This window comes from Rhinatrema bivittatum, chromosome 2 (assembly GCF_901001135.1).
Source record: "Rhinatrema bivittatum chromosome 2, aRhiBiv1.1, whole genome shotgun sequence".
Classification (NCBI taxonomy): Eukaryota; Metazoa; Chordata; class Amphibia; order Gymnophiona; family Rhinatrematidae; genus Rhinatrema; species Rhinatrema bivittatum.
In genome coordinates this window covers 413631527-413656722 of record NC_042616.1, presented here as the reverse complement: position 1 = coordinate 413656722, position 25196 = coordinate 413631527, and the positions used below count along the sequence as shown (strand labels likewise).

Genomic DNA, 25196 nt, shown 5'->3' with positions numbered 1-25196 from the left:
GTTTCCCTCTCCCATTGAAGACCCAGCCAAGGAATTACTCAGAGTACTTCCAGTTAAGGTGGCCATTCCATCATATGAATGGGAGAAGCCAGGCTCAGCAAAGTCCAGGGAGACCAAATCCCCTTGGGCTTCCTCACAGTGCTGACAAGTTGGAATCCAGGTCAGGCTGAGAAGCCCTAATATGACAAGCAGCGCAGAGAGCAAGGAGCTTCTGTATCTTGGCTGCTGGTGCCATTGGCGGTGGTAACTGAGTTTGAATGGCTCATGCTTAAAAATTTATGCGCACAAATTTTGAGCGCCTAGGCAGGGTGCGGCGAGGCACACGCACAGCCCATGTACGCACATAATGTTAGGCGCGCGGCGCATACACAGAGCCATCACACTGCGTGTATCGACTTCCTATGGCGGGCAATATGAGACACACAAAGATGCGTGCAAGATGGCACCGCCGCGGCCTACCATGCAGTGTGCCAACCAAGCTTAAAGCGGGGCCTAGTCCACTTGGGAGCCGCTCGCTCGGAAGCCCACCTCTCTATGCCCCATCGGGAACGACGTCGGTATGGCGCACTGAGCAAGGAAACCCGAGGAAGTCTTACCGAAAAGAAAATTATTTCTCACCTGTTAATTTTCGTTCCTGTAGTACCATGGATCAGTCCAGACGGTGGGTTATGTCTCCCGTCCAGCAGATGGAGTCAGACAAGGCTTTGGAGGGTGCTGACATATAAGCCTGTGCACCCTTTGCAGATCCTCAGTATACAGAATATCAAAGCTAATAGAATCAACTATAAAGAATGGATCAAGTGTAACAATCATCAAACAAATCAATGATGAACAGAACTGTCGCAACAACTTGAACTTGCAAGAAGAACTGTCGGAGAGCCTCAAAGTAACGGAGGCAGAAAACACAGGCACAGTGAAGGTAGAAATTAGATCGAGCAGGCAGAAAATCCCCAAACCCCAATAAACTTAGGGAGGGGCGTCTGGACTGATCCATGGTACTACAGGAACGAAAATTAGCAGGAGAGAAATAATTTTCTTTTCCCTGTTCGTACCAGGATCAGTCCAGACGGTGGGATGTACCAAAGCTTCCCTACATAGGGTAGGCCCCAGTAAGCCCTGCTCGAATAACCCTGTCGCCAAAGTACCCTGAAGTTGACGACTGGATAATGTCTTGCAAAGGTATGCAAAGATTTCCAGGTGGCCGCCCTGCAGATCTCCTGGGAGAAGACTGATTGTCGTTCTGCCCAGGACGCTGCCTGAGAACGGAGTGAATGAGCCTTGACCCCCAGAGGAGGTGTGCGACCCACCCCAATGTATGCAGCCATGATAACCTCTTTGATCCATCGAGCAATCGTAGTCTTGATAGCCCTAGAGCCCTTCCTCGGTCCGGACCAAAGGACAAACAAATGGTCCGAAACTCAAAAGTCGTTGGTCGCCTCCAAGTAGCGGATCAGAGTGCGCTTGACATCCAGATGACGGAGGGTCCGCGACTCGTCCGCAGGAAAGAACAGGAGTTCTATTGATTGATTCAGGTGAAACGCCGAGACCACTTTGGGTAGAAATGAAGGGACTGTCCCGCAAGGAAACACCCGAATCTGTGAAACGTAGATAAGGTTCTCTGCATGAAAGTGCTTGCAGCTCAGACACTCTGCGTGCAGACGAGATGGCCACCAGGAAGACCGCCTTAAGAGTGAGGTCCTTAAGGGTGGCGCCCCGGATTGGTTCAAAACGAGGCCCCGCCAGGATTTTGAGTACCAAGTTAAGGTTCCATGAAGGACAGGGATCCTGGACCGGCAGCCGAAGATGCTTCGCCCCTCGAAGGAAACGGGCAATGTCCGGGTGAGATGAAAGGACAGAGTGTGTGGACGACGGCACTAAGGAGCTCAGAGCAGATACCTGTACATGCAAGGAGTTGTAGGCGAGTCCCTTATCGAGACCATCTTGAAGGAACGCGAGAATCTGAGGAACCGAGGCCATTCTGGGTCGAGCGTCGTGAGAGGCGCATCAGCATTCGAACACTTTTCAGACTCTCAAATAGGCAACTGAGGTTGAAGTCTTCCGTGCCTTAGGAAGAGTCATGATTACTGCATCCAGATATCCTTTGCGTTGAAGTCGTCGCCTTTCAAAAGCCAGGCCGCAAGACAGAAGCGTTCTGCCTGGTCGAAAAATACGGGTCCCTGGTGCAGGAGACACGGAAGGTGGCTGAGGCGTAGAGGACCATCTAGAGCAAGGTTGACAAAGTCCGCGAACCAAGGATGTCTCAGCCATTCAGGAGCTACCAGGATGACTAGACCCTGGTGGTGTTGTATCTTTCGAAGTACCTTTCCCACTAGCGGCCACGGAGGGAAGACATAGTAGGAGGTGCGGCGGCCAGGGGAGCACCAGAGCGTCCATGCCTTCTGCACCGTGCTCCCTCCTGCGACTGAAGAAACGCGGAGCCTTAGAGTTGAGGCGAGTGGCCATGAGGTCCATCTGAGGTGTGCCCCAGCACACCAAAATGGCCGCCGTTCTCGTGTGAAGCGAGAACGGGGCTGGCCCATGCTCCCGAAGGCGTGCTGACTTGCGCCCCGAAGAACGGCCTAATGGCTGAGAGGTGCCCTCCCCACCAGGGAGGCACCTCGTGCACACACCCTCGCGGGAGAGCCGTGATCCCGGCTCCCCGCACGCCGAACACCGCGCCGATTGCGGCGTGCTCGGCGGGGGATGGAGGCTGCGCCGCTGATAACCAGAGAGTGATGGTGCCGCAGGGGGTGGGCGGGAAAACGCGTCCGCTAGCCCTGCCAACCCAAGAAGTAAACAGCAGAGGAATATAACCTCTCTGCTGAGGCGGTCCCGTGGAATGCGCCTCACGGGACTGCGGGTTGGGCCGCGGCAAGGGGGGGAGAGGTTGAAACCTCCAACATCCACCCCCTAATCCAGGAACGTTGAAATCTCAAGGGAATCTGAAAAATCCAAACGCTGAAACTGAAACTACAAGGAATCACTTACCCTGGGAGAGAAGACAGATATAGAGGTAAGGAGGCAAGACAGCACTGCCTGCAAGTGCATGTAACTCCAAACCCCTTATAAACTTAGTTGGGTTTTTTTGTTTTTTTTTAAACTTGATCCAACTTTTTGAAAACTTGAACCAACCACTTGATCCAACCACTAGAGCCAAGAAAATAGAAAGAGGAAAGAGAGGAGTCCTCTGAACAGACGGGAGCAAGGCTCCCCTACTCCTATCTGCTGGAGTCAGGAAGATACTGAGGACCTGCAGAGGATGCACAGGCTTATATGTCAGCATCCTCCGAAGCCTTGTCTGACTCCATCTGCTGGACGGGGGACATAACCCACCGTCTGGACTGATCCTGGTACGTACAAGGGAAACCCCTCTCTCTCTGAAGGTAAGTCTTCTTCCTTCCTTTTTTTTTTTTTTAAACTTACCTGGGCTCAGCGCTTACCAGCTGAGTACAGAGACAGTCTCTGGCTGCAGGGAGAGAGGGCTTTGGCAGTTACCACTGCGCTTGGCTTCCTGCATCTGCTGCCTTTCAGCTGCTCGAGCAGCAAATTCCATGCTGAGAACCGGCTCCCGGACCAAGGCACACCTCTGAGGAATCTTGGAAATCACCTCAGGAATTCTCAATTGGGGGAGGGACCTTTAGGTATCACCGCAGGAGAGCGGGGGCTCAATCTTTTCTCCAATTTAAAAGTAGAATTTATTCTTCCAAAAGGTACAGCAATCCCCGTAGTGAAAAGCATGTGTACATCTGCTGCAGACGGAGAAGTACTGAAGGGCTAAGGTCTCTGCAGGGGTGTATCTAAGGTGACGTCAGCTTTGAAACCAGACTCTGTCTCCATCTGCTGGCAGGGGAGCACAACCCATTGGTCCTGAGTCCATCTGGCTACACGCTAGGAAACTCCTCTTACGAAGGGGACAAGCATTGGAAAGTAGCATCAGCAGTTTAGTCAAAGCAAAAACCACCAAACACAATACAAAAACCCACTGGGTGGTTGTATATTAACAGATACAAAAAGGGGCTGAATTAGTACAAGCTTCAAAATTGTGAGCAGTAGCAACAAGTTTCAAACTTGTGCTAATCCAACTCCTTTTTATGTCTGTTTCTATGCATGCAATACATGTGCGTGTATTTTCTGTGTAAATTAACAGAAAAAATGGAGGAGGACCGGAGACAAGCTCACACAATGCACAGACAGAAGCAGTCCTGGGCTGGATAACGACCTGCGGATGGTGGAGAGTTGGGCTTGCTGCTGCACCTCGTCCGAGAAGACCTTCAGCTGCTGCAGGTAGGGCTCCTTGTGGTAGTTGGGGTGCACATTGTCGTAGTTAGGCACAACTGGTGACAAGAACTTGGGACAAGAGTAACTGAAGAGCTCTTCATATACCTGAGCATCACTGCAAGAAAAAGAAGAGAGACAGCATGGGATGAGGAGAGAGACAGAAAGGCGACTGGCATCAGCAGCAAAGCTGCTTCTGAACTCTACGTGTTACGGCATCTAATGTAAAACATGCCAGCTTCCCCATTTTTAGGTGTTCTTTTCTGTATCAAAAATAAATAAACAAACAACGCCTCAAGTCTTGGTATCATCCATCCGTCTGAGACACTTTTGTTTCTGCACAAATGCGAGGTTTGATCAGTGTACATGATGCATGAACAGGGCTAGCAGAGTAACAGTACGCTAGCAGTGGGCCAGGAGAGATGGGCAGCTCTGTCAGGAGCAGGTAAAAGGAAACCTGCTACTAGGGCACCAGAGGGATTTGGTGGGGAGGAACAGGGAAGTCATGCATACATGGAGCTGCCACCGGCATGCAGAAATGGAGAAAAGAATCTTTGGCCAGAATGGGGGGAGGGCAGGGAAGAATGGTTGGCTGTACCACCAGGAAAGAACACCTGTGCCTCTTTGTGCAGACCCTCTGGGACCGGAACATTTTCTACTTTCTATCCTGTACTGTGGGTGCAAATTCCCCTCCTTTACTCACCCCTTCTGCATCCGCAGCATCTTATCCCCGTATTTCTCCCGTAGCTGGGTGTGAATACTCTCGTCGATGCGCATGGGGTACATAGTGAGGGCAATGGCCAGCAAGGCATGCATTTGTTCATTCTGCTTGTTAATCTGGATTAAAAAAATAAAAATAATGTGAGAAAAATGACACAGTAAGGTATGCACAGGCTGAGTAACAGGTGAAGAGTAGCTATAACGCTCTGTAGGCTTCTCAAAGGCTTTCACAGAGTGGATTAAAATTCCCTTCCATTTCTAGGTTTCTGCTCCATTGGCTTGCTCCTCCCTTGAGTGATGTGATAATATAAGTGTTTGCCATCACAACCCTCTGGAGCTGACTGATGACACAGACTGAATGAGAGCATCTACACAAGAAGATAAGCCGCTCTGTGTTTGTTAGGCACAGAAATGAAGCTTTGGCTAGCTGGCAAAGATGGGAGAGTCTGAGATATTGGACTGCACATTTGCAGTCACCTCTCTTTCTACTAATATTTAAACCTTATTTTTCCATGAATCTGATGTGTGAATAAGCAGCAGCAGCAGCAGCTTGAAAATTCATGATGGGAGGCAGAGAAAGAGAGTGCTGCAGAAACCATGTGGAGACAGAGGGTTGAAGGAGCCAGAAAGCGAGTGTAATAAGCTCTCTCTGTCTACTGCATTCTTGAAACCTCTCTATTTATTTATCGAGTTTTATATACCGTTCGGTTTCGCCATCACAACAGTTTACAAGGAACAACCACAGTTAGAAAACTTTCTCATCTATCTGATATATTAAGCATCTTCCCATGCATAGTAGAGATTTTCTACAGATGCATCCTGGGGCTCTCTTTAATATTGTTTATCAATTTTAACTGCTGCACCAACAGAAAGAAAACAAACTAAAGAGCATGTTTTAGTACAATAAAAGGCAAAAAAACCCCCCAAAAAAAACAAGACAGGAAGAAAAGGAAGGTGCAGTCCCAATTACTTTAGTCACCAATAATGTCAAACTGATGTGGAGTCTATTCCCAAATAAGCCATTATCAGATCCTGAATGGCAACTGATATTTCCTGCTCTACCCTGTAATAACAGTTTTCCCTAATGAAAATATAAATCACAACTCGTTAAAATACTGAAGTGGTGAAAAAGGGAGTTGTGCTTTCCAATGTTTAAAAAGACTCTTTTGGCTATACAAGGCTGTGGCGATAGTGAAGAAGATGAAGCAACCACTTCAGGTGCAAATATTGGGGTTGGAGGCACTGTTCCCTCTAAGCTGTGCACATGCACACAGGTCATGAACCCCACGCATACAGCAAACCATAGCACGCACAAGAAATCCCCATGATATTTGCAGTATTCTGGCTCGTAGTGCTGCGGAGGCAGCATTCACAGCCCATGAGGAAGAGGAAGTCAGTCATCGCACAATAGTGACACTCAGTGGCCATGATTCAGTGCCCATGATTGTAGGGTTCCAGAAGGAGCTCTGGTGCATGGTTCCAGACCTAGGACCATCACTGCAGTGATAAGGTTAAGATAAGTTGGAATGGGATATAAAATAAGGGAAAATCTCTGCTTATTCGTAAATGAAGGTTCATGGTGCCAGATCCCAGCTCTAGTTCCACATGAGCTGGATACCAAAATAGATCAGGAGGAAACTGCTGGATTAAAAAAAACAAAACAAAACAAAAAAAACAAAAAAAAAACAGCAAACCTGCCTTAGTTAAACAAATACAGGGACCTGAAAGGATTCTGCTCAGGGACTCCTGCACCAGGAGGCTACACACTGACAATACAGGATGGACATATCGCAGAATACAAAGAAATACTCTTCATGGAAGGGTGGGAAGTGCTTGAATGGTCTTATCTTTGTCTGAAACTGAAGCCCAGGAGAGGCTTGTGGCTGCTACCTTCCCTCTACGACTAGAGCTCTGCAGAAGGAGCAGAATGTGGCAGAGAAAAGGAAAATTGGTTCTTACCTGCTGATTTTCATTCCTGTAGTACCACAGATCAGTATAGACTCCTGGGTTTTGTCTCCCTTCCAGCAGATGGAGACAGAGAAAGTTTTACTGACACTGCTACTTAACCACATGTGCCACCTGCAGTTCCCTCTGTATTAATCTATACCCAAACAAAACTAAAAAAATGTCATATTTCTTCAAAAGCGGCTCTGATGTGGCAGGCTGTGCAAAGAGAGTGCCTTCTGGGCTTCTTGGACGCCGGTGCCATTGCCTCTATGTCTAGGCGCACAGGTAAGGTGCTTCAACGTGCATGTAGTTATGTGCGTGAGCACAATGCGCAGGTATAGCTGTAAACGCGGCTGTGCGTGTAGTTGTGCGCGCCCAAGTTGGGCGCATCGGCTGTCCGGCCTGCCCCACGTGTACCGCTAGTCGAGAAGGGAAGATGGCGCAGACGCCCCCTGTGCGTAAGATGGCATCCCTGAGGTCTCCATGTGTCTGGACCCCTGCACCGGATCGGGGCCTAGCCCAACCAAGGCTGTTCAACCCAATCGGTGCTCCCTTTTTACCTCGCTGGAAGAGAAAACAGAATCGGTACGGCAATCTGAGCCCCAGAGACTGGAGACCTGAATTTAAAGTTTTCTGCTTACCTGGTCTCGGCGCTTACCGATCGTGTGCCGGGATGGTCTCCAGCTGTGGGGGGAGAGGGCTTTATCTTCATCACCGTGCTCGGTTGTGCACCCACTGCCTTTCAGCCACATTGGGGGCTAAGTCCACACTGGGAACCAGCTACCGGACCAAGGCACACCTCCGAGGGATATCGAAAATCACCTCAGAAATTCTCAACTGGGAGAGGGACCCTTAGGTATTACCACAGGAGAGCAGGGCTCGATCTTCTTTAAGGTAAAAAAAAATTTTTTTTCTTCTTTGCTGTAATTCTTAACACTATTCTAGTTTGTGGGATAGTGTCCGCATCTGCTAGGAGACGGAGAGATACTGAAGAGCTGAGCTCACTGCAGGGGTATATCTAGGGTGACGTCAGCTTTGAACTCTGACTCAGACTCCCATCTGCTAGCAGAAGAACACATAACCCACTGGTTCTGAGTCCATCTGGCTACACCCTGGGAAATATGAAAATATTCTCTGCTATAAAAAACCAAATGAGCGGACAACTCTCCCCCTCAATAGAATAGGCGGGTTCTGCACTGATCTGTGGTACTACAGGAACGAAAATTAGCAGGTAAGAATCAATTGTCCTTTCCCTGTACGTACCCAGATCAGTCCAGGCTCCTGGGATGTACCAAAGCTCCCTACTCAGGGTGGGACCTGGAGAGTCCTTCTAGCAAAATAGTCTTGCCAAAGGAAGGGGAACCTGTATCTCCCATGTCTAGATGATAGTGCCTTGCAAAAGTATGTAGCAACCGCCAAGTCACCGCCCTGCAAATCTCCTGTGGAGAAATAAACTGCGCCTCCGCCCACGTAGAATGAGCATGCAAACCCTCCAGAACCGGATGTCCATGAATAATGTAAGTGGAACCAATAGCCTCCTTAAGCCAATGAACAATAGTAGTCTTAGAAGCCTTAAACATCTTTGGACCGCTGCACAAAATAAAGAGGTAATCTGATCTCCTGAAGTCATTTATTACCTTAAGCTACTTCAACAAATCTCTTCGCACATCTAACAGCTTGAGCTCCCTCGCATGAGAAGCGGCCACATCCACCTCAGGAAAAGCTGGAAGCTCCACTATCTGACGTGAAACGCTGAAACCACTTTCGGCAAAAAGGAAGGTACTGTCCTCAACAAAATATGAAGGAATGGGCCACGACAAGACAGAGCCTGCATCTCAGAAATCCTCCTGGCCGAACATATGGCTACCAGAAAAACAACCTTAAGAGTCAAATCCTTCAGTGTCACCCTACGGAGTGGTTCAAAAGGAGCTTCACATAAACCTCTGAGGACAAGATTAAGATTCCAGGATGGACAAACCCGCCATAATGGAGGACGCAAATTCTTTGTCCCCCTAAGGAACTGAATAACGTCTGGATGAGAAGAAATAGAGGACCTATCTATCTTGCCACGAAGACAACCCAAAGTTGCCACCTGAACTTTAAGGGAGTTGAAAGACAAGCCTTTGGTGAAACAGTCTTGTAGAAAGGACAAAATGTCAGGGACTGAAGACTTGAGAGGGCAAACACCTTGAGCAGAGCACCAGGACTCAAAAACCTTCCATACCTATACATAGGAAATATTAGTAGACTTTCTCCTGGCTTGCAACAATGTAGTAATGACCGCCTCTGGATAACCCCAACGATTCAAATGCTTCCTCTCAAAAGTCATGCTGCTAGACAAAAGTGAGCAGCCTGGTCTGAAAATATGAGCCCTTGAGGAAGACGACCCGCCAGATGACTGAATCGAATTAGCCCGACCACAGCCAAGTTGACCAGATACATGAACCATGGACACCGCAGCCATTCCGGTGCCACCAAGACCACCTCTCTCTGATGCTTTTCTATGCGACAACACCTTGCCACGAGCGGCCAGGGAGGAAAGACAAAGTAGAACCCCCTGTGGCCAAGGAAGTACCAGAGCATCGATGCCCTTGGTCCTGTTCTCTCGTCTCCGACTGAAAAATTGGAAGGCCTTGGCATTCACACGAGTCGCCATTAAGTCTACATAGGGGGAGCCTCACCGCTTGTGAATGAGCTGCATTGCGGACTTCGACAACTCCCACTCGCCCGGATCTAACACTGTCCGACTCAAGTAATCCGCTTGAACGTTTTTGACCCCGGCTATGTGGGATGCCGCTATTCGCTCCAGGTGTTGCGCTGCCAAAGAACTAACTCCTGTGCCTCTCTGGCTATTGCTTAACTCTTGGTTCCGCCCTGATTATTGATGTAAGCCACCTTCATTGCATTGTCAGAGAGCACTCATTGACTGACCTCTCACCAACGGCTGAAATTCCTTCAAGGCTAAGCGGACTGCTCTGGTCTCTAGCCGATTGATAGACCATGCAGACTCTTTCACAGACCAGCCACCCAGAGCTGACTGACGCTGACAAACTGCTCCCCAATCAGAAAGACTGGCATCAGTAGTAACTACCATCCAATCCAGGACTTCGAGGTCCACACCCCGGATGAGACGAAGTCAGAAGCCACCAGGAAAGGCTCTCCCATGCGACGCCCTCGAGTGGCAATGGAAGTTGAAACTCCTCTGAGACTGGGTTCCACCGAGCCAAAAGTGCGCTCTGCAACGGTCTCATATGAGCAAATGCCCACGGCACTAAATCCAAGGTTGAAACCAGAACTTGCAAATAATCCCATACCCTGGGTACCTGTAACTGCAACAACCGCCAAATCCGCCCCTGCGGTTTCTGCACGCACTCCTCTGAGAGATACACCTTGCTGACTAGAGTGTCGAACCATGCCCCCAGATACTCCACGGACTGCGTCGGTAACAGGAGACTCTTTGCCCACATTCACCACCAACCCAAGCAACTGGAGGATGTCGAGAACCTTGTGAACCAAATGGTGACAAAGAAGCTCCGGCTTCGCTCTGATAAGCCAGTTGTCCAGCTATGGATGCACCAAAATCCCTTCCTTCCGTAGAGCCACTGCCACCACCACCACCTTGATGAAGGTGCGTGGCGCCATGGCCAATCCAAAAGGAAGGGCCTGAAACTGAAAATGTTGCCCCAGAATCATGAAACATAGAAAACGCTGCGAGTCTTGATGAATGGGGATGTGCAGATAGGCCTCTATTAGATCCAGAGATGCCAGAAACTCTCCTTTTCGAACCGCCGCAATCACTGAAACACGCAGAACCTTGAGTGCTGCATTTACTTTCTTCAAATCTAAAATCGGGTGGAAAGTCCCCTCCTTCTTTGGGACCACAAAGTAAATGGAATATCTTCCCCTGTGAACCTCTTTGCGGGGAACTGGAATCACCGCCTCCAGGCAATGCAGACTGTCTAGCGTCTCTCGACGCTAGACAGTCCAAGGAGCAGCACAGGGAAATTAGAAACAACTCGCAGACAGGACGAGCAAATTCTAAAGCGCTGGCGTCCTTTACCATGCTGAGAACCCACTGGCCCTGAGTAATTCTGGTCCACTCCTTGCAAAACCGTGTCAGGAGACATCCTATAATAGGAATGACAGAGTGGACCATCCTTGCCTCATTGTGAGGACTTAACACTGGATGCATTCCCCTCGGCAGCACCTCGGAATGGGCAAGGACTGACCCCAGGACTGCCCCTGATGAGAAAACTTGCCTTTGGGGCCCTGGCGCAGTTCTTGATGGACGAGTCCTCCTATCTAGCCAAAAACGGGAACACACCTGAAAAAACCTCTTGACTTAAGCTTACCCTCCGGCAATCTAAGGACCTTATTATCCCCAAGAGACTGCATCAACTGCTCGAGGTCCTCACCAAATAAGAGTCAACCCTTGAAAGGCAGTGAGCCTAACTGCGCCTTGGAGGAGACGTCCACCACCTAGTTACATAGGCAGAGCAACCTTCTAGCGGAAACCACAGATGCCATAAGGTGAGATGAGGTACGAACTAAATCATACAGATCATTCACTCTGTAAGCAACTGCTGCCTGAACCCACTCAGTCCTGTCTGCCTCCTCGTCACAGCTTGACAGGCTTTCTGGCATTTGCTGCACCCAGCGGAGACAAGCACATTGCATAAAACTAGTACAAATAGCAGCACGCAAACCCAGGGCTGAGACCTCAAAAATCCTCCAATTTACGATCCTGAACGTCCTTCAACATCATGGACCCTACCACAGGAATAGTCATCTTCTTAGTAACCATCAAAACTGCAGCATTGACCTTAGGAAGAGCAAAAAGTTCCAACACCTGTTCAAGCAATGGACAGAGCTTCGCCAAGGCCCTTCCCACCTTTAACCCAGTATCGGGAGCTCCCCATTCTGCTTCCACCAGCTTCTTTTCCGACTTGTGATAAGGAAAGGCCATCGGGGGACACTGCATCCCATCCAGGACCGGATCCGCCCCTTCCAAATCAGAGTCCTCCTGGGGGATCTTAACCCCTAGAACCTTAAATGCTAGAGGCAGCAAGGTATCAAGCTCTTCCTTTCTAAAAAGACATAATACCTTGGGATCATCCCCTTTCGGGGACCAGAACTACCGGATTATCCCCTTGACCCACACCTCCGGCCACCGGATCTACCAGAACATCTTGTTCAGAAGCCTCCTCTGCCCCCATGGGAGCCTCGCCAGACTCATCCCACCCCTAGGCCAAAACCCGAGGGGGGACCCAGTAACCTCTGGACTGGAGAGACTCATTGATCCCAGAACAAATCTGTTTTGGGTCAACTGTACACCTCTCCATAGGCTGGGCCAGGAGGGATCGTGAATCCCTAGCCGAACAAGCTGCCTGCTGCTTGGTCAGGTAAACCTCATGTAGCAGCAGCACAAAGTCTGTAGGGAAAGGCCTTACAGCTCCAGAACCCACAGGGAAAGAACCAGAGACCGGCAACATGGGGCTCCCTTCCTCTTCAAAGTCCCCCTGATCGCACCTGGAGAAAGAACAGGTTGGAGACAAGCATGGAGGAGCATCGCCCTCCCTCCTGGCAGCAAAGGGAATAGCCGAAAATGAATCCAAGATGGCCACCGTTCCTGCACTGATCGGGAAAGGATCAGCACCCTGGCCAGAGTCCCGGAATGAAGCCAAAATGGCAGCGGAGAACCTTCGACACTGCTTCGCAGCTGTAGGGCAATCGGACGAGCCCTCCCCACCCTCTGAAAACCCAGTGCAAAGCCCAAGCCGACTAAGCCGCAACTGTGGCATGCAGAGCTATGGCCCATTGCGACCAGGGAGAAGCTGCCCAAAAACACCAGCGGTAGAAAAAAACAAAAATAAAGTAAAACAAACCTACTTCAGCCGCCCAACACTGAGGAGGAAGCTGCCCACACAGCCAAGCCGTGCAACTGCCTTCAGTGCCTTCTTATAATTAACCTCTTTTTTTTTTGTTTTTTTTAAACTTTTCCCAAAAATTCGCTATCTGAGGCACAAAGCCTACAAAAAAAGATAGACTGTCTCAGACCAGCTTGCAATTGCCTGAGCGGCCTCTTGAAGGGGAGGGATCTGGACCAACAGATGGGCCAAACACACATAAGGGTCACCAACCCCCGGCTCGCCCGCCTCAACCGGACAGGGAAGAACCCACCAGGATTCAAAAACCCCCAGAAGACTCAAAAAGAAAAAAATTGTCCCGAGTGCAGGTTTTGCACCCATCTACCATCTGCTGGAGACAGAGAAATATTGAGGAACTGCTGGTGGCACATTTATTTATTTATTTTTGATTTTTATATACAGATGTTCCTGTATAATATACATATCACACCGGTTTACAAGGAACTAAAATTGTCGCCTCGGGGGCGGAATACATTGAAACATAATAACAGAAAATACATTGAAACTGTAAATACAATGAAGCTTAATAACAGTAAATAACTTAAATAAATAACGTGGTTAAGTACAGTGTAAGTAAAACCTCCTGTCTCCATCTACTGGAAGGGAGGCAAAACCCAGGAATCTGGACTGATCTGGGTATGTACAGGGAATGCCACTTTATCTAATCTCTGTTGAGAGGGAATAACTCTCTCCCAGTTGCTGCAGAACTCTCAGTCAGGAGGTAGGAGCACACACAAAGTTATGGGAGTCTGAATCAGTTCCAAGTTTCCGTCAGCAGTATTTTTAACCCCCCTCTGACCCAGGGATACACTGTGCAATAGATCGCTGTACTCACCATTTCATATTTGTAGGTTGTCCTCTGGAACATGCTCTTGGTTCTCTGGATATACAGCAGGATATTGGCAAACACTCTGATGGCATCCTGGTAGCGCCTCATCATTAGATAGGCAAATCCCACATAATAATAGGTGGTGACCTGGCACTCGGGGACACGGGAGTACATGCTCTGAGGACCCAAAATAAACAGTCACTGTAAGTTACAAACCTCAGGTTACAGTACTGGACTGGATGGGAGGGAAATCCTCCAATTCCACTCTGCCTCCCTTTGACATTTCAATTTGTGAAAGAGGCAAGGACATTCACTGCTCTGAAATTATATTTACAAGGGATGGCTATCATGGGAAAAAGCACATTAAGGATCAGCCAATCCTACTTCCTAAATCTGTCTCTCTTTGCTGCTTCACCAGACAGGAAAATTTAAGTAAATTCTTGCAAAAGTGATGTAATCACTGCAAACACAATCTCACCATTAATTAAAGGTGGTTTGTTTGTTGGCAGTATAGTGGACAGCACAGAGGAAGCGAGAAGTGCAGTGCGGCAAGCAGGGAGCTTGGGTCCTGCCTGTCAAAAGATACACAATGCTGGAGGACCTGTGCTGCTGGGGGAGAAGTGAAGCCCCGGTAGCCAATCAAGTTATAGAGCACACAAGACTGGGCAGTATAGCGGGAGGGGAGCCAAGACCCCGTCCACTGCAACAGAGGCAATGCAGGGGAACATGCAATATCTGGCTGGAAGAAAGTCCAGGCCCCGCAGATTGAAGCAGAGGAAGAGCTACCGCTGATGGAGGTAAAAATGTGGAGGGAGGGAAAAAGGACAAGAGGTAAGCAAAAGCTAGAGATGAGGTGGGGGTGAGGGAGGGAAAGGGGTCACATCAGAGACTGGGTGAAATAGTGGACCATGCACACCACACACAAACACTTGCATGCAGAGAATTCACCTAGTCACTCACTCACTTAAGACGTGCCCCCCATCAACTCACAGAGCCCACACAAACACACCCATACTCCCCCAACCCCTATATATCACACTCATACACCCCACATACAGGAACCCCCACGCAACTGCTCTATCGCATATTCAGGTTTTATCTCATCATTTTTTATTAGCTTTTCCACTAGTAAACTATCCATTACATTTAATTTCTGTACATATCCTGAGAACAAGCTTATTTTCCATCTGTTTTCCCTCTCTAGTGCACAACAGCACTGTCCTGTGCACCCTTTAAAGCTACACCGCTCTCCACAGAGATGGTTGTCTGCTTTGTGATAGAACAAACCAGGACATCCAGCCTAAGAAAACTAAACTTCTCCCTCGCCTGGAGCACCTGGGGATACAACTTATCCAACGAGCAACTGTCCTTAAAGTTTGCCTCAGGGGAGATCACTCCAAGTCAATCAGATCCTGCACTGCCTTATATAGCGGAAATGCAAGAGGTGGCTTCCTAATGCTGTCCATAATAGGATTCTCTGCTGTGACCGGATCCTTGTCCTGCCCCTCTTCTGAAATATTCAGTTTTAAGGGATTGAGTAATCCGGGAGGGAAACTCCTCTCTGCGAAAAAGAGAGAGACCATAGGGGAAGCATCTTCCAGATCTGGGAAATATTTCCCTTCTACGGTAGCTCCTCCTCACTACCATCATTCCTTGATATCCCAAAATCCTCCAAAGAATCCTCTGAACTGGAGGGAAGCTCCTCCTCTATGTCCTCTGCTTTCCTAGGCCTCTTTTCGCCCTTAGAAGACTCCCTTGTAAGTTCAAAACCAAGAGTGGATCACTGGACCAAACTCTTCCCCCTAATAAATACAGGAAAATTGGTTATCTGCTAATTTTCATTCCTGAAATACCACAGATCAGTCCCATAAGTGGGTTTTGCATCCCTACCAGCAGATGGAGGCAGAGAATAAAAACTTTTCAGGCACTGCTACATAACCGAGAGGGCCACATGTAGTACCTCAGTATTGACCTGTATCCAAGCCAAGTAGAGCCCCAAACTCAAATTCAATGAACAATGACTCCTATCAGGGCAAGCCCAGTTGGGACTCCTTGATGTAGAACCCTTACATCCAACAAGGACCTGAAAACCTAACAGTCCTAGAATCTCCAACTATATACATATAATAATCATAAGTTTGGCAGAAACACATCACAATCATGTCAGTCTTTCAGAACTAGGGGATGGGTCTCTAGACTGATCTATGGTACTTCAGGAATGAAAATTAGCAGGTAAGAACCAATTTTCCTTTCCTGTTCGTAACCCAGATCAGTCCAGACAAGTGAAATGTACCCAAGCTCCCCCTCACTGGACGGGCCCCTGAAAGGCCTGCTCTCAAAACACCCTCACCAAAGCTCGCCTCTTCTGGCGCCTGCACATCTAAGTGGTACTGCCTGGTAAAAGTGTGAAGGGAAGACCATATCACCGCTCTACAGATCTCAAGGTGACACCAACTGACACTCTGCCCAAGAGACTGCTTGCGCTCTAGTAGTCCAGCCTTTACAAAGATAGGAAGAAAAAATAGTCTCCTTTAACCACCGAGCAATAGTGGCTTTAGATGCTTTGGCTCCTGTATTTGTGCCCCCAAACAAAACAAACTGATGATCCAATCGTTGGAAACTTACTGGCCTTAAAATAATGCATCGAGGTCCACCAAACGTCCAATAAGTGAAGCTCTCTCGCTCTTGGTCTGCAGACAAATCCAGAAATGCCAGTAATTACACTGTCTGGCTGAGATGGAAAGGAGAAACCACCTTTGGCAAAAACGAGGTAAGTCACTTCATCCTCTGAAATCCACAGAAACAGTTCCCTACAGATAGTGCCTGAAGCTCCAAATTCCTTCTGAATGAACAAATCGCCACCAGAAACACCATTTTCAAGGTGAATTCCTTCAGGAATGCCCTCCAGAAAGGTTCAAATGGAGTACCACAAAGACCACAAAGACATCGCAAGACCAAGTTAAATGACAAGCAGACTGTGATACATTACAGGAGGACCTTGCAAGACTGGAAGATTGGGCATCCAAATGGCAGATGAAATTTAATGTGGACAAGTGCAAGGTGTTGCATATAGGGAAAAATAACCCTTGCTGTAGTTACACAATGTTTGGTTCCATATTAGGAGCTACCACCCAGGAAAAAGATCTAGGCATCATAGTGGATAATACTTTAAAATAGTCGGCTCAGTGTGCTGCAGCAGTCAAAAAAGCAAACAGAATGTTAATTATTAGGAATGGAATGGTTAATAAAACGGAAAATGTCATAATGCCTCCATATCGCTCCATGGTGAGACCACACCTTGAATAATGTGTACAATTCTGGTCGCCGCATCTCAAAAAAGATATAGTTGCGATGGAGAAGGTACAGAGAAGGGCAACCAAAATGATAAAGGGAATGGAACAGCTCCCCTATGAGGAAAGGCTGAAGAGGTTAGGGCTGTTCAGCTTGGAGAAGAGACGGCTGAGGGGGGATATGATAGAGGTCTTTAAGATCTTGAGAGGTCTTGAATGAGTAGATGTGACTCGGTTATTTACACTTTCGAATAATAGAAGGACTAGGGGGCATTCCATGAAGTTAGTAAGTAGCACATTTAAGACTAATTGGAGAAAATTCTTTTTCACTCATCGCACAATAAAGCTCTGGAATTTGTTGCCAGAGGATGTGGTTAGTGCAGTTAGTGTAGCTGGGTTCAAAAAAGGTTTGGATAAATTCTTGGAGGAGAAGTCCATTAATGGCTATTAATCAATTTTACTTAGGGAATAGCCACTGCTATTAATTGCATCAGTAGCATGGGATCTTCTTAGTGTTTGGGTAATTGCCAGGTTCTTGTGGCCTGGTTTTGGCCTCTGTTGGAAACAGGATGCTGGGCTTGATGGACCCTTGGTCTGACCCAGCATGGCAATTAAAAAAACAAAACAACAAGTTCAGATTCCACGATGGACACTTTCTTCTCACTAGCGGAGGCAAATGCTTGGTCCCCTTGAGAAAACATATGATATTTGGATGAGAAGCCAACAGTCTTTCCTGTAACTTTCCCAAAGACAACCCAAAGCCACCACCTGCACCCAAGATGTTGCTCTATGCGCCGTAACACTTGACCCACGGGATGCCATGGAGGGAACATGCACAGCAGGATTCCTGTTGGCCATGAAAGAACCAGAGTATCAGTCCCTTCGGCTCCTACTTCTCTTCTGTGACTGAAGAACCGCACTACCTTGGCATTGCCTCATGCCATCATTAAATTCAGCTGGGGAGTGCCCCACCTGCCTTGAATGAGACCCAAAACCTCCGCCAGCTCCCATTCCCCCAGATCCAATTGCTGCCTGCCGAGAAACTCCACCTTTATGTTGTCCATTCTGGCCAAATAAGATGCCGCAATCCCTTCCAGATATTGTTCTGCCCAGACAAACAATTCCTGAGCCTCCAGAGCCACATCTCAACTCTTGTCCTGCCCTGTCAATTGATATACACCACTGCTGTTGCATTGTCCGAGAACACTCTGACCATTCAATTCAGAACCTGCGGAAGGAACTCCACTAGCGCCCTGTGCACCATCCTTGTTTCTAACCGATTGATAGATCAGGCATTTTCTATTGGCAACCAGTCCTGGTGCCGTCCTTCTTGGCAAACCGTCCCCCAACCTTTGAGGCTGTATCCGTGGTCACCACGACCCAGTCTGGAAACTCCAGATTCACTCCCTTCTCCAAACTGGGTCGAGACAGCCACCATGAGAGACTGGGTCTGGAGACCCCCTCAGCGGTAAGGGCGGATGAAACTCCTCTGACAATGAATTCCAGCGGGACAGAAGCACCCTCTGGACTGGACGCATAGGGGCAAAAGCAGATGGCACCAAATCCAGCGTAGAAGCCATAGAATTCAGCTCCTGAAGATAATCCCAGGCCCTGAGCATGGCATTCACAGAAGCCGGACCACCTGCAATTGTAACTTCATAATCCTCTCTGAGGTCAAAAACACTTTGCCCAGTTGGGTGTCGAGCTTCGCTCCCAAGTAGTCCAAAGTCTGGGCTGGAACCAGGTGACTCTTCCCTAGGTTCACCACCCAGCTCAGAGATCACAACATCTCCAGTACCCTCTGAACCAATGATGACATTCATCCTCTAACTTTGCTCGGATAAGCTAGTCGTCCAGATAAGGATGAACTAGGACCCCTTATCTTCGAAGCGCTGTTGCCACCACAATCATCACCTTTGTGAACATGTGCAGCGCTGTCGCTAGGCCGAATGGAAAAGCCAGAAATTGGAAAGGTTGTCCCAGCACCATGAAACGACAAAATTTCTGATGATCCACGCGTATGGGTACATGCAAATATGCCACTGTCAAATCCAGCATAACCAAAAACTCTCCTTGATGGACTGCCAATATAACTGTCCGTAATGTATCCACATGAAAGCGGGGCACTCGCAGCGCTGCATTCACCTTCTGCAGGTCGAGGATGGGTCGAAAGGTCCCCTCCTTTTTGGGAGTCACAAAGTAAACTGAGTACTTCCCTTGACCCTGCTCTATTGATGACACTGGAACAATCGTGCCTAACCAAACCGCTGAAGGCAATGCAATGTCTCCCGAATAGCTGCCTGCTTACTGCGGGACATGCAATGTGAGACCATGAAGGTTTCCCTAATGAGGGGAGAAAATTCTAAAAGCATAGCTGTCTCTTATCAACTCTAACACCCATTGGTCTGAAGTGATCTTGGTCCACTCATTGTAAAATCTGTTAGGCATCCCCCGAAAGCCTCCTCTCCTGGCTTCACTGCGAAGACTTACCAGTCTTCAGGAACCCCAAAAGGATTGCTGCCTTCTCGATCTCTGCTTCTGCAAGGATGCCGAAGAGCTCTTGTTGGGACAAAACCATCTCATATCCCAAAAACGGGTGCAAGCCGGGAAAGTCTTCCTGCTGGTCTTATCTTCTGGCAGCTTGTTTCCCTTTGACTTCCTCAAATGCTTCATCACCTGCTCCAGATCCTCGCCAAACAAAAAAACTTTCCTTTAAAAGGAAGATTGCAGAGCTGAGACTTAGACCACATATCTGCCAACCAATTCTGTAATCACAGAAGTCGGCGTGCTGATACCATCACAACAATACTCCTGGCTGAGGTTCTGATGAAATCATACAATGTGTTGACCACATATGCGACCCTGACCTCAACCTGGGCCGCCTGCCTAGCATCACTAGAATTGGCTAAGGTCTTCTCCTGAGATTTCTGCACCCAGTGCAAACAGGCCCTTTTGTATGAGGCTACCACAGATTGCGGATCATAGGCTCAAAGCTAAGATCTCAAAAATCCTCTTCAGCTGTATTTCCAGCTTATGGTCTTGAGCCGTTACGCAGCTGACCCCGTCACTGAAATGATTGTCTTCTTGGTGACGTTGACACCACAGCATCCACTTTAGGCAAGACTTGCAGTTACAAAGCATCCTCCATTAAAAGGTATAACTTCATCATTGCCCTGGCCATCTTGAGCCCCGTTTCCAGGAAATCCCATTCCCAGTTCACCAGTTCTTAATCTTCTTAAGCAGCGGACAAGTCTTTGGCGGGTCTCACAACCCATTCAGCACGAGATCCACTTCTTCATTATCCAACTCCTCCTGAATCTCTTTAATATTCAATTCTTTTATCACCTGGGGAATAAGGGGCTTCAACTCCTCTTTGTGGAACAGATAAACCACACATGGGTCATCGCTCCACAATCAGAACCTCGTCTGCGTCCACAAAATCCTTGTCCTCATCACATTTCCTATCCGCCATGTCGCCTGCTGGGTCATCTACTGGGGCGGATAGGATCGTCAGTGGGTCACAGCACTGGCTCGTGAAAGCTAAGGGATTTGGACCACCAGTTGTCAGCCACACGGTAACAGGAATGAGCTCAAGTAGGGTCACCAACCCCCCTGCTCATCTGCCTCGACCAGGGAGGATAGCCCCAACAGGATCTCACAACTCCCTGGGAGGTTCCTTTTGAAATTTCTCCTAGTCTTCTACTTTTTTTTTTTTTTTACTCAGACTGCAGGTTTTGTACTATCTGCCATCTGCTGGAGACAGAAAAATACCGAGGGACTGCAGGTGGCACACTATGGGGCAGATTTTTAAAAAGTACGCCGGATTTTAAAAGATATGCGAGAAGCCGCGAAATCGAAGCGGCCTCGGAGGGAACTTTCTTTCCGGCGCCCCCCACCTTCCCTTTCCTTCCCCTAACTAACCCCCCCCTCACCTTTATTTCAAAAGTTACGCCTGCCCGAGGAAGGCGTAACTTGCGCGCGTCAGGCCGGCTGCTGGTGCGCCATGTTCCGGTATGGAGGCTGGTCCGGAGGCTGCGGCCCCGCCCTCAGAACGCCCCTGGGCCGGAACCACGGCCGCACCCCCGGAACACCTTCGATGACGTGCCGGCCGTGATACGCCCCCCCCCCCCCCCCAGGAAAGCCCCGGGACTTGCGCGCGTCCTGGGGCTTGCACGCGCAGGGGGTGGAAGGGGCAGCTTTTCGGGGGTTATGCGCATAACCCTTTGAAAATTTGCCCCTATATTATATAGCAGTTTCAATAAAACTTTATCTGTATCAAACTGCTGGCAGGGATACAAAACCCAGGAGTCAGGACTAATCTGGGTACGTACAGGGAACATCCAATTCCTCTGATTCACCCTCTCCATCAGGATGGTCAAGGCCCAAACGGTGAAGCAGGTCCCCTGATCCTCTTTTCAAGGACTCTTAAGTCCATATTATTGAAGTTGACTTAGAAAATAGTCACTGCTATTACTAGCATCAATAGCATGGGATATACTTAGGTTTTTGGATACTTGCCAGGTTCTTGTAGCCTGGATTGGCCACTGTTGGAAACAGAATGCTGAGCTTGACGGATACTTGGTCTGACCCAGTATAGCAATTTATGTTCTTATGTTCTCTTACATGGACACTGTGGCTGATGATTCAGAGACCATTTACCTTCTGCACTTTTCCTAGCCAGATTGGCCTTGTGCTTTAAAGCAAGACAGAATCTGTGGAAAAATCTTCCACATCATCGTCTCCCTCAGCCTTAACATCTTCCCACTGAATATCCAACCTGGTCTGGAATGCAGGCGAAAACAGGAGAGGGGAATCCCTAGGCTCCAGAGAGCCTGTTTGTCTCTTGCTGTGAACCTTCATCCTGCCTGCCAGGCTGCAAATACCCCCCAGTGTTTCCTGACAGGGTCTTGGGAACAAGTGGCCCTTCTAACACTTGCCATACCCTCGGAGGGTCCTTCCCGGCATAACGCGGCTGAATTAGTACGCGACTGGTGCCACAGGCCCAACACGCTCGGAGTCTGATGCTGGTACCATTATGCTCACACGCGGCTGAGTCTGCCTGCCATGTTAAAATGTCAGCCCAATCACGGCACAAATTTGCAGCCAAGAACACTGCCCTTATGCTCTACCAGAGCTGAAAACATTACCCTGACTCTCCAGCTGTTGTGAGCACTCAGCCTCTTTCCCCCTAAGGCTAGCTATGTTCCCGCACAGCAGGATGGCCAGCCACTCACTCCTCACTTGCTTTTTTTTTTTTTTTTTTAAAGATACAGCAACACCAAAGAATAAACACCAGGTCAAATAAATAAAATACTTCCCTCTGCTACTGGAGAAAACCTCGGGGAAGAAGTCTTCAGGAGGAAAGAGGGAACCAGGATCCCTGGCTTTCAGATCCCTGGATGCTGCGGGTTAAAGGTGCTTAGGGATTGCCAACCCCCCCCCCCCCCACTTGCCCGGCTCAACCTGAGGGATGGTCCACAAAGCTACCTTAGGGATCGTCTCCTGAAACCTTCTTTTCTTCTCTCTAAATCAAATCTAAAATTAACTTTCTCTCTTTTTTTTTTTCTAGCTCAGACTGCAAGTTTGCACCTCTACCATCTTTTGGAGATAGAGAAATACTGAGGGACTGCAGGTGGCACTCTCTGTTATGTAGCAGTATCTGAAAAGTTTTTATTGTTTGCCTCCATCTGCTGGTAGGGATGTAAAACCCACTTGTCTGGACTGATCTGGGGTACGAACAGGAAACGCTGTATATAGTCTACAAACTCCTTTGACATGGCTGCCCAGGCCAATAAAGAAGCCTCAAAGGAATGGGGCAACAGCACAACCTCCCAAAGATCTTCTGTCTGCAATGCAACACTGCTGGCTTCCTGCCCTGTGGGGTTTAGAATGGGAGGCTCTTCTTCCCTAATGCTTTCCCAGGTTGCCAAAATGGCTGGTGTTCCTGCCACAGTGCTGCCTGGAGGGCCCCGTCGACCCGAACCCCCAACCCCTCGAATCGCCAAGATCACCAATGCCTCTCCAGTCCCTTGTCCCCCAAACATGTGCAGTACAGCCTTCCTGTCCCCCCACCCCACCCAACACTTGCATTTTGTGGGTTCCACAATTACTAGAGCGGGGACTTTTTCCCATGCTCCAAGGATGCGGCCATGTTCTCTCCCCAAATCCCTGCAAGGCACCACTGCAGCCCGGGACAAAACGGGAGAACATTTCACTCATCCCCACTACTGTGGTTCCAGCCACGCTCTGCCCAGGACCTGTTGTCTGTACTAAAAACCTAGCTGAGCCATCCCAAGAGTCTTTCACTCTTTTTTTTTTTTTTTTTTTTTAAGAACTTTATGGGCCAGAAGCAAAGGGCCAGCAATGCTGACTCCCCTTTTTGTATCTCCCCCCTTTTGACAGGAGCAGGTAGGCAAAAAAGAGGGGAGGGGGAAGGGATCAAAGGGAAGAATCACAGAAAGAAGACAAAAAAAAACTGGTAGAAGCCCCCTGGCTAAGATCTGCTCAGCTGAGGGAGGGAGACCAATCTTTCACTTCAGAAGCCGCCTGAAGGGACAATTTATCTGCACTTCTCCCTGGACAACGCTGCCCTGAGGGAGGGAGAATTCAGGAGCCTGCTCCCAGTAAATCTCTCTAGCCTAATCAGGTCCCAGTCCACAATACAGGATGCTTGCCCTCTATCTGCTGGAGACAAAGAATACTGGCAGGCTGAGGTCTGCACAGATACTTATAAGGGGTGAAATCAGTGAACCTTTTAGTCTCTGTCTTCATCTACTAGTGGGCATAAACCATTCATCTGGACTGGTCTGACTGGATGAAGAGGCATAAATTCCAAATTGCTGATATAACCACTACTCAAAAGTGTTATTACGGGGACAGTGATACAAGGAAAAAACTCTGGAAAATCTATCCAGAGAAATCTCTCTTTCAGTTTGTAATCATAGTCCCATAGTGCTCCAAGATGACTGAAGTATCTCAGTAGAAGGGAAGCATTTCAGAATTCTTTTTGTATTAGATTTTTTTTTTTAATTGACACTTCAATCATCTTGGAATACTATGGGATTATGATTACAAATTACTGGTGTCTTGTTTCAGTTATAATTAAATCCTTGATACAATTCAGTGCATCGCTCTGCACCCCACCAGCTTTGGGAATAAGGGCCAGTACACAGAGACTAGAATATGGTGGCTGGCATGAGGCACGGAAGACTTCAGGGCACAGCCCTTACCTTCTTGTTGAGTTCGATGTTCTCCAGCACTTTGATGGCCTGGTAGTAATCTCCTAGCAGGGAATGCAGTCGCAGGAGTCCCACCAAGCTGAAGTAACCCAGCATTTTATAGAGGGAGTGTCGTCCATATTCGCCTGCTACACTTTCAGGGTCACCTGGATTGGGGGGGGGGGGAGGCAGAAAGGAATTTGTCAGCAGCGGAGGATGGGATGCTTTCCTCATACAGACTCACAGAAATTTGCCCCTCTCTCTGGAGGGAACAGGGAAAAAAACTGTTCTGATTTTAAACGGTCATTTTTCTTCATCCGGGTGGTAGGAGGCCCTCGCTACCTGAGTAACCCTGCAATTCCCCAGCCCAGTCAGGCACCGCTCACCCCCGCTGGTGTAGACCTCCAGCTGCCGGTTGATGTTAGATTTGTCCACCAGAGAGTGCAGGACATTGAGGACGCTGTGCACATTCCAGATCTTGGGGTTGGAGCGCAGGAACTCAATTTCCTCCTCGGACTTCTTTGCTGTTTTGCAGCGGTACTGGCTGAAGGACTGGAACTGTGTAGAGAGAGGAAGAGGGGGCAGTCAGCTTGAATTCTTAGGGGGGCTACATAAGCCACCTGAGAAATCAAAATAGTCAGCTTGTTTAATTCCAAAGGTAACAACTTTCAAAAGAATTAGACCTGTGCCGAAACTGTTACTTCAACTTGCCTGATGGCTATTAAGGTCTGCAGTTGCCCTCACCTTTATCAGACATAACAGTGTTATAAAGTCAGCTCATGTTAATGTCAAATCCCTCTAACTGCACCTCAGTCTAAAGAAGGAACCCACAGCAGCACTGATAAATCATCTCTCCTGTTTCCAGCTCTGCTTTGGTTCAACCCAAGATAAATTACTGTCTGCAAGCACCTCTTTATGGGTAAGAATCATTTGGAGGTGGAAAAGCAGCACAATTAATTGCAAAAATAAGCTATAACTTTTTATTTTGGCT

The 25196-nt window shown here is 48.4% G+C and overlaps 1 protein-coding gene across 1 annotated transcript in view; it reads right to left on the bottom strand.

Moving 5' to 3' along the window:
* Window positions 1-25196, bottom strand: part of EIF3L (eukaryotic translation initiation factor 3 subunit L) — a 78378-nt gene that overhangs the window by 10732 nt on the left and 42450 nt on the right. The window contains exons 8-12 of the mRNA XM_029590136.1: window positions 24592-24763; window positions 24218-24372; window positions 13705-13875; window positions 4979-5112; window positions 4220-4393 (exon numbers count right to left, since the gene is read on the bottom strand). Of these exons, the coding sequence (XP_029445996.1) occupies window positions 4220-4393; window positions 4979-5112; window positions 13705-13875; window positions 24218-24372; window positions 24592-24763 (806 nt within the window). The remainder of the gene's footprint in view (window positions 1-4219; window positions 4394-4978; window positions 5113-13704; window positions 13876-24217; window positions 24373-24591; window positions 24764-25196) is intronic.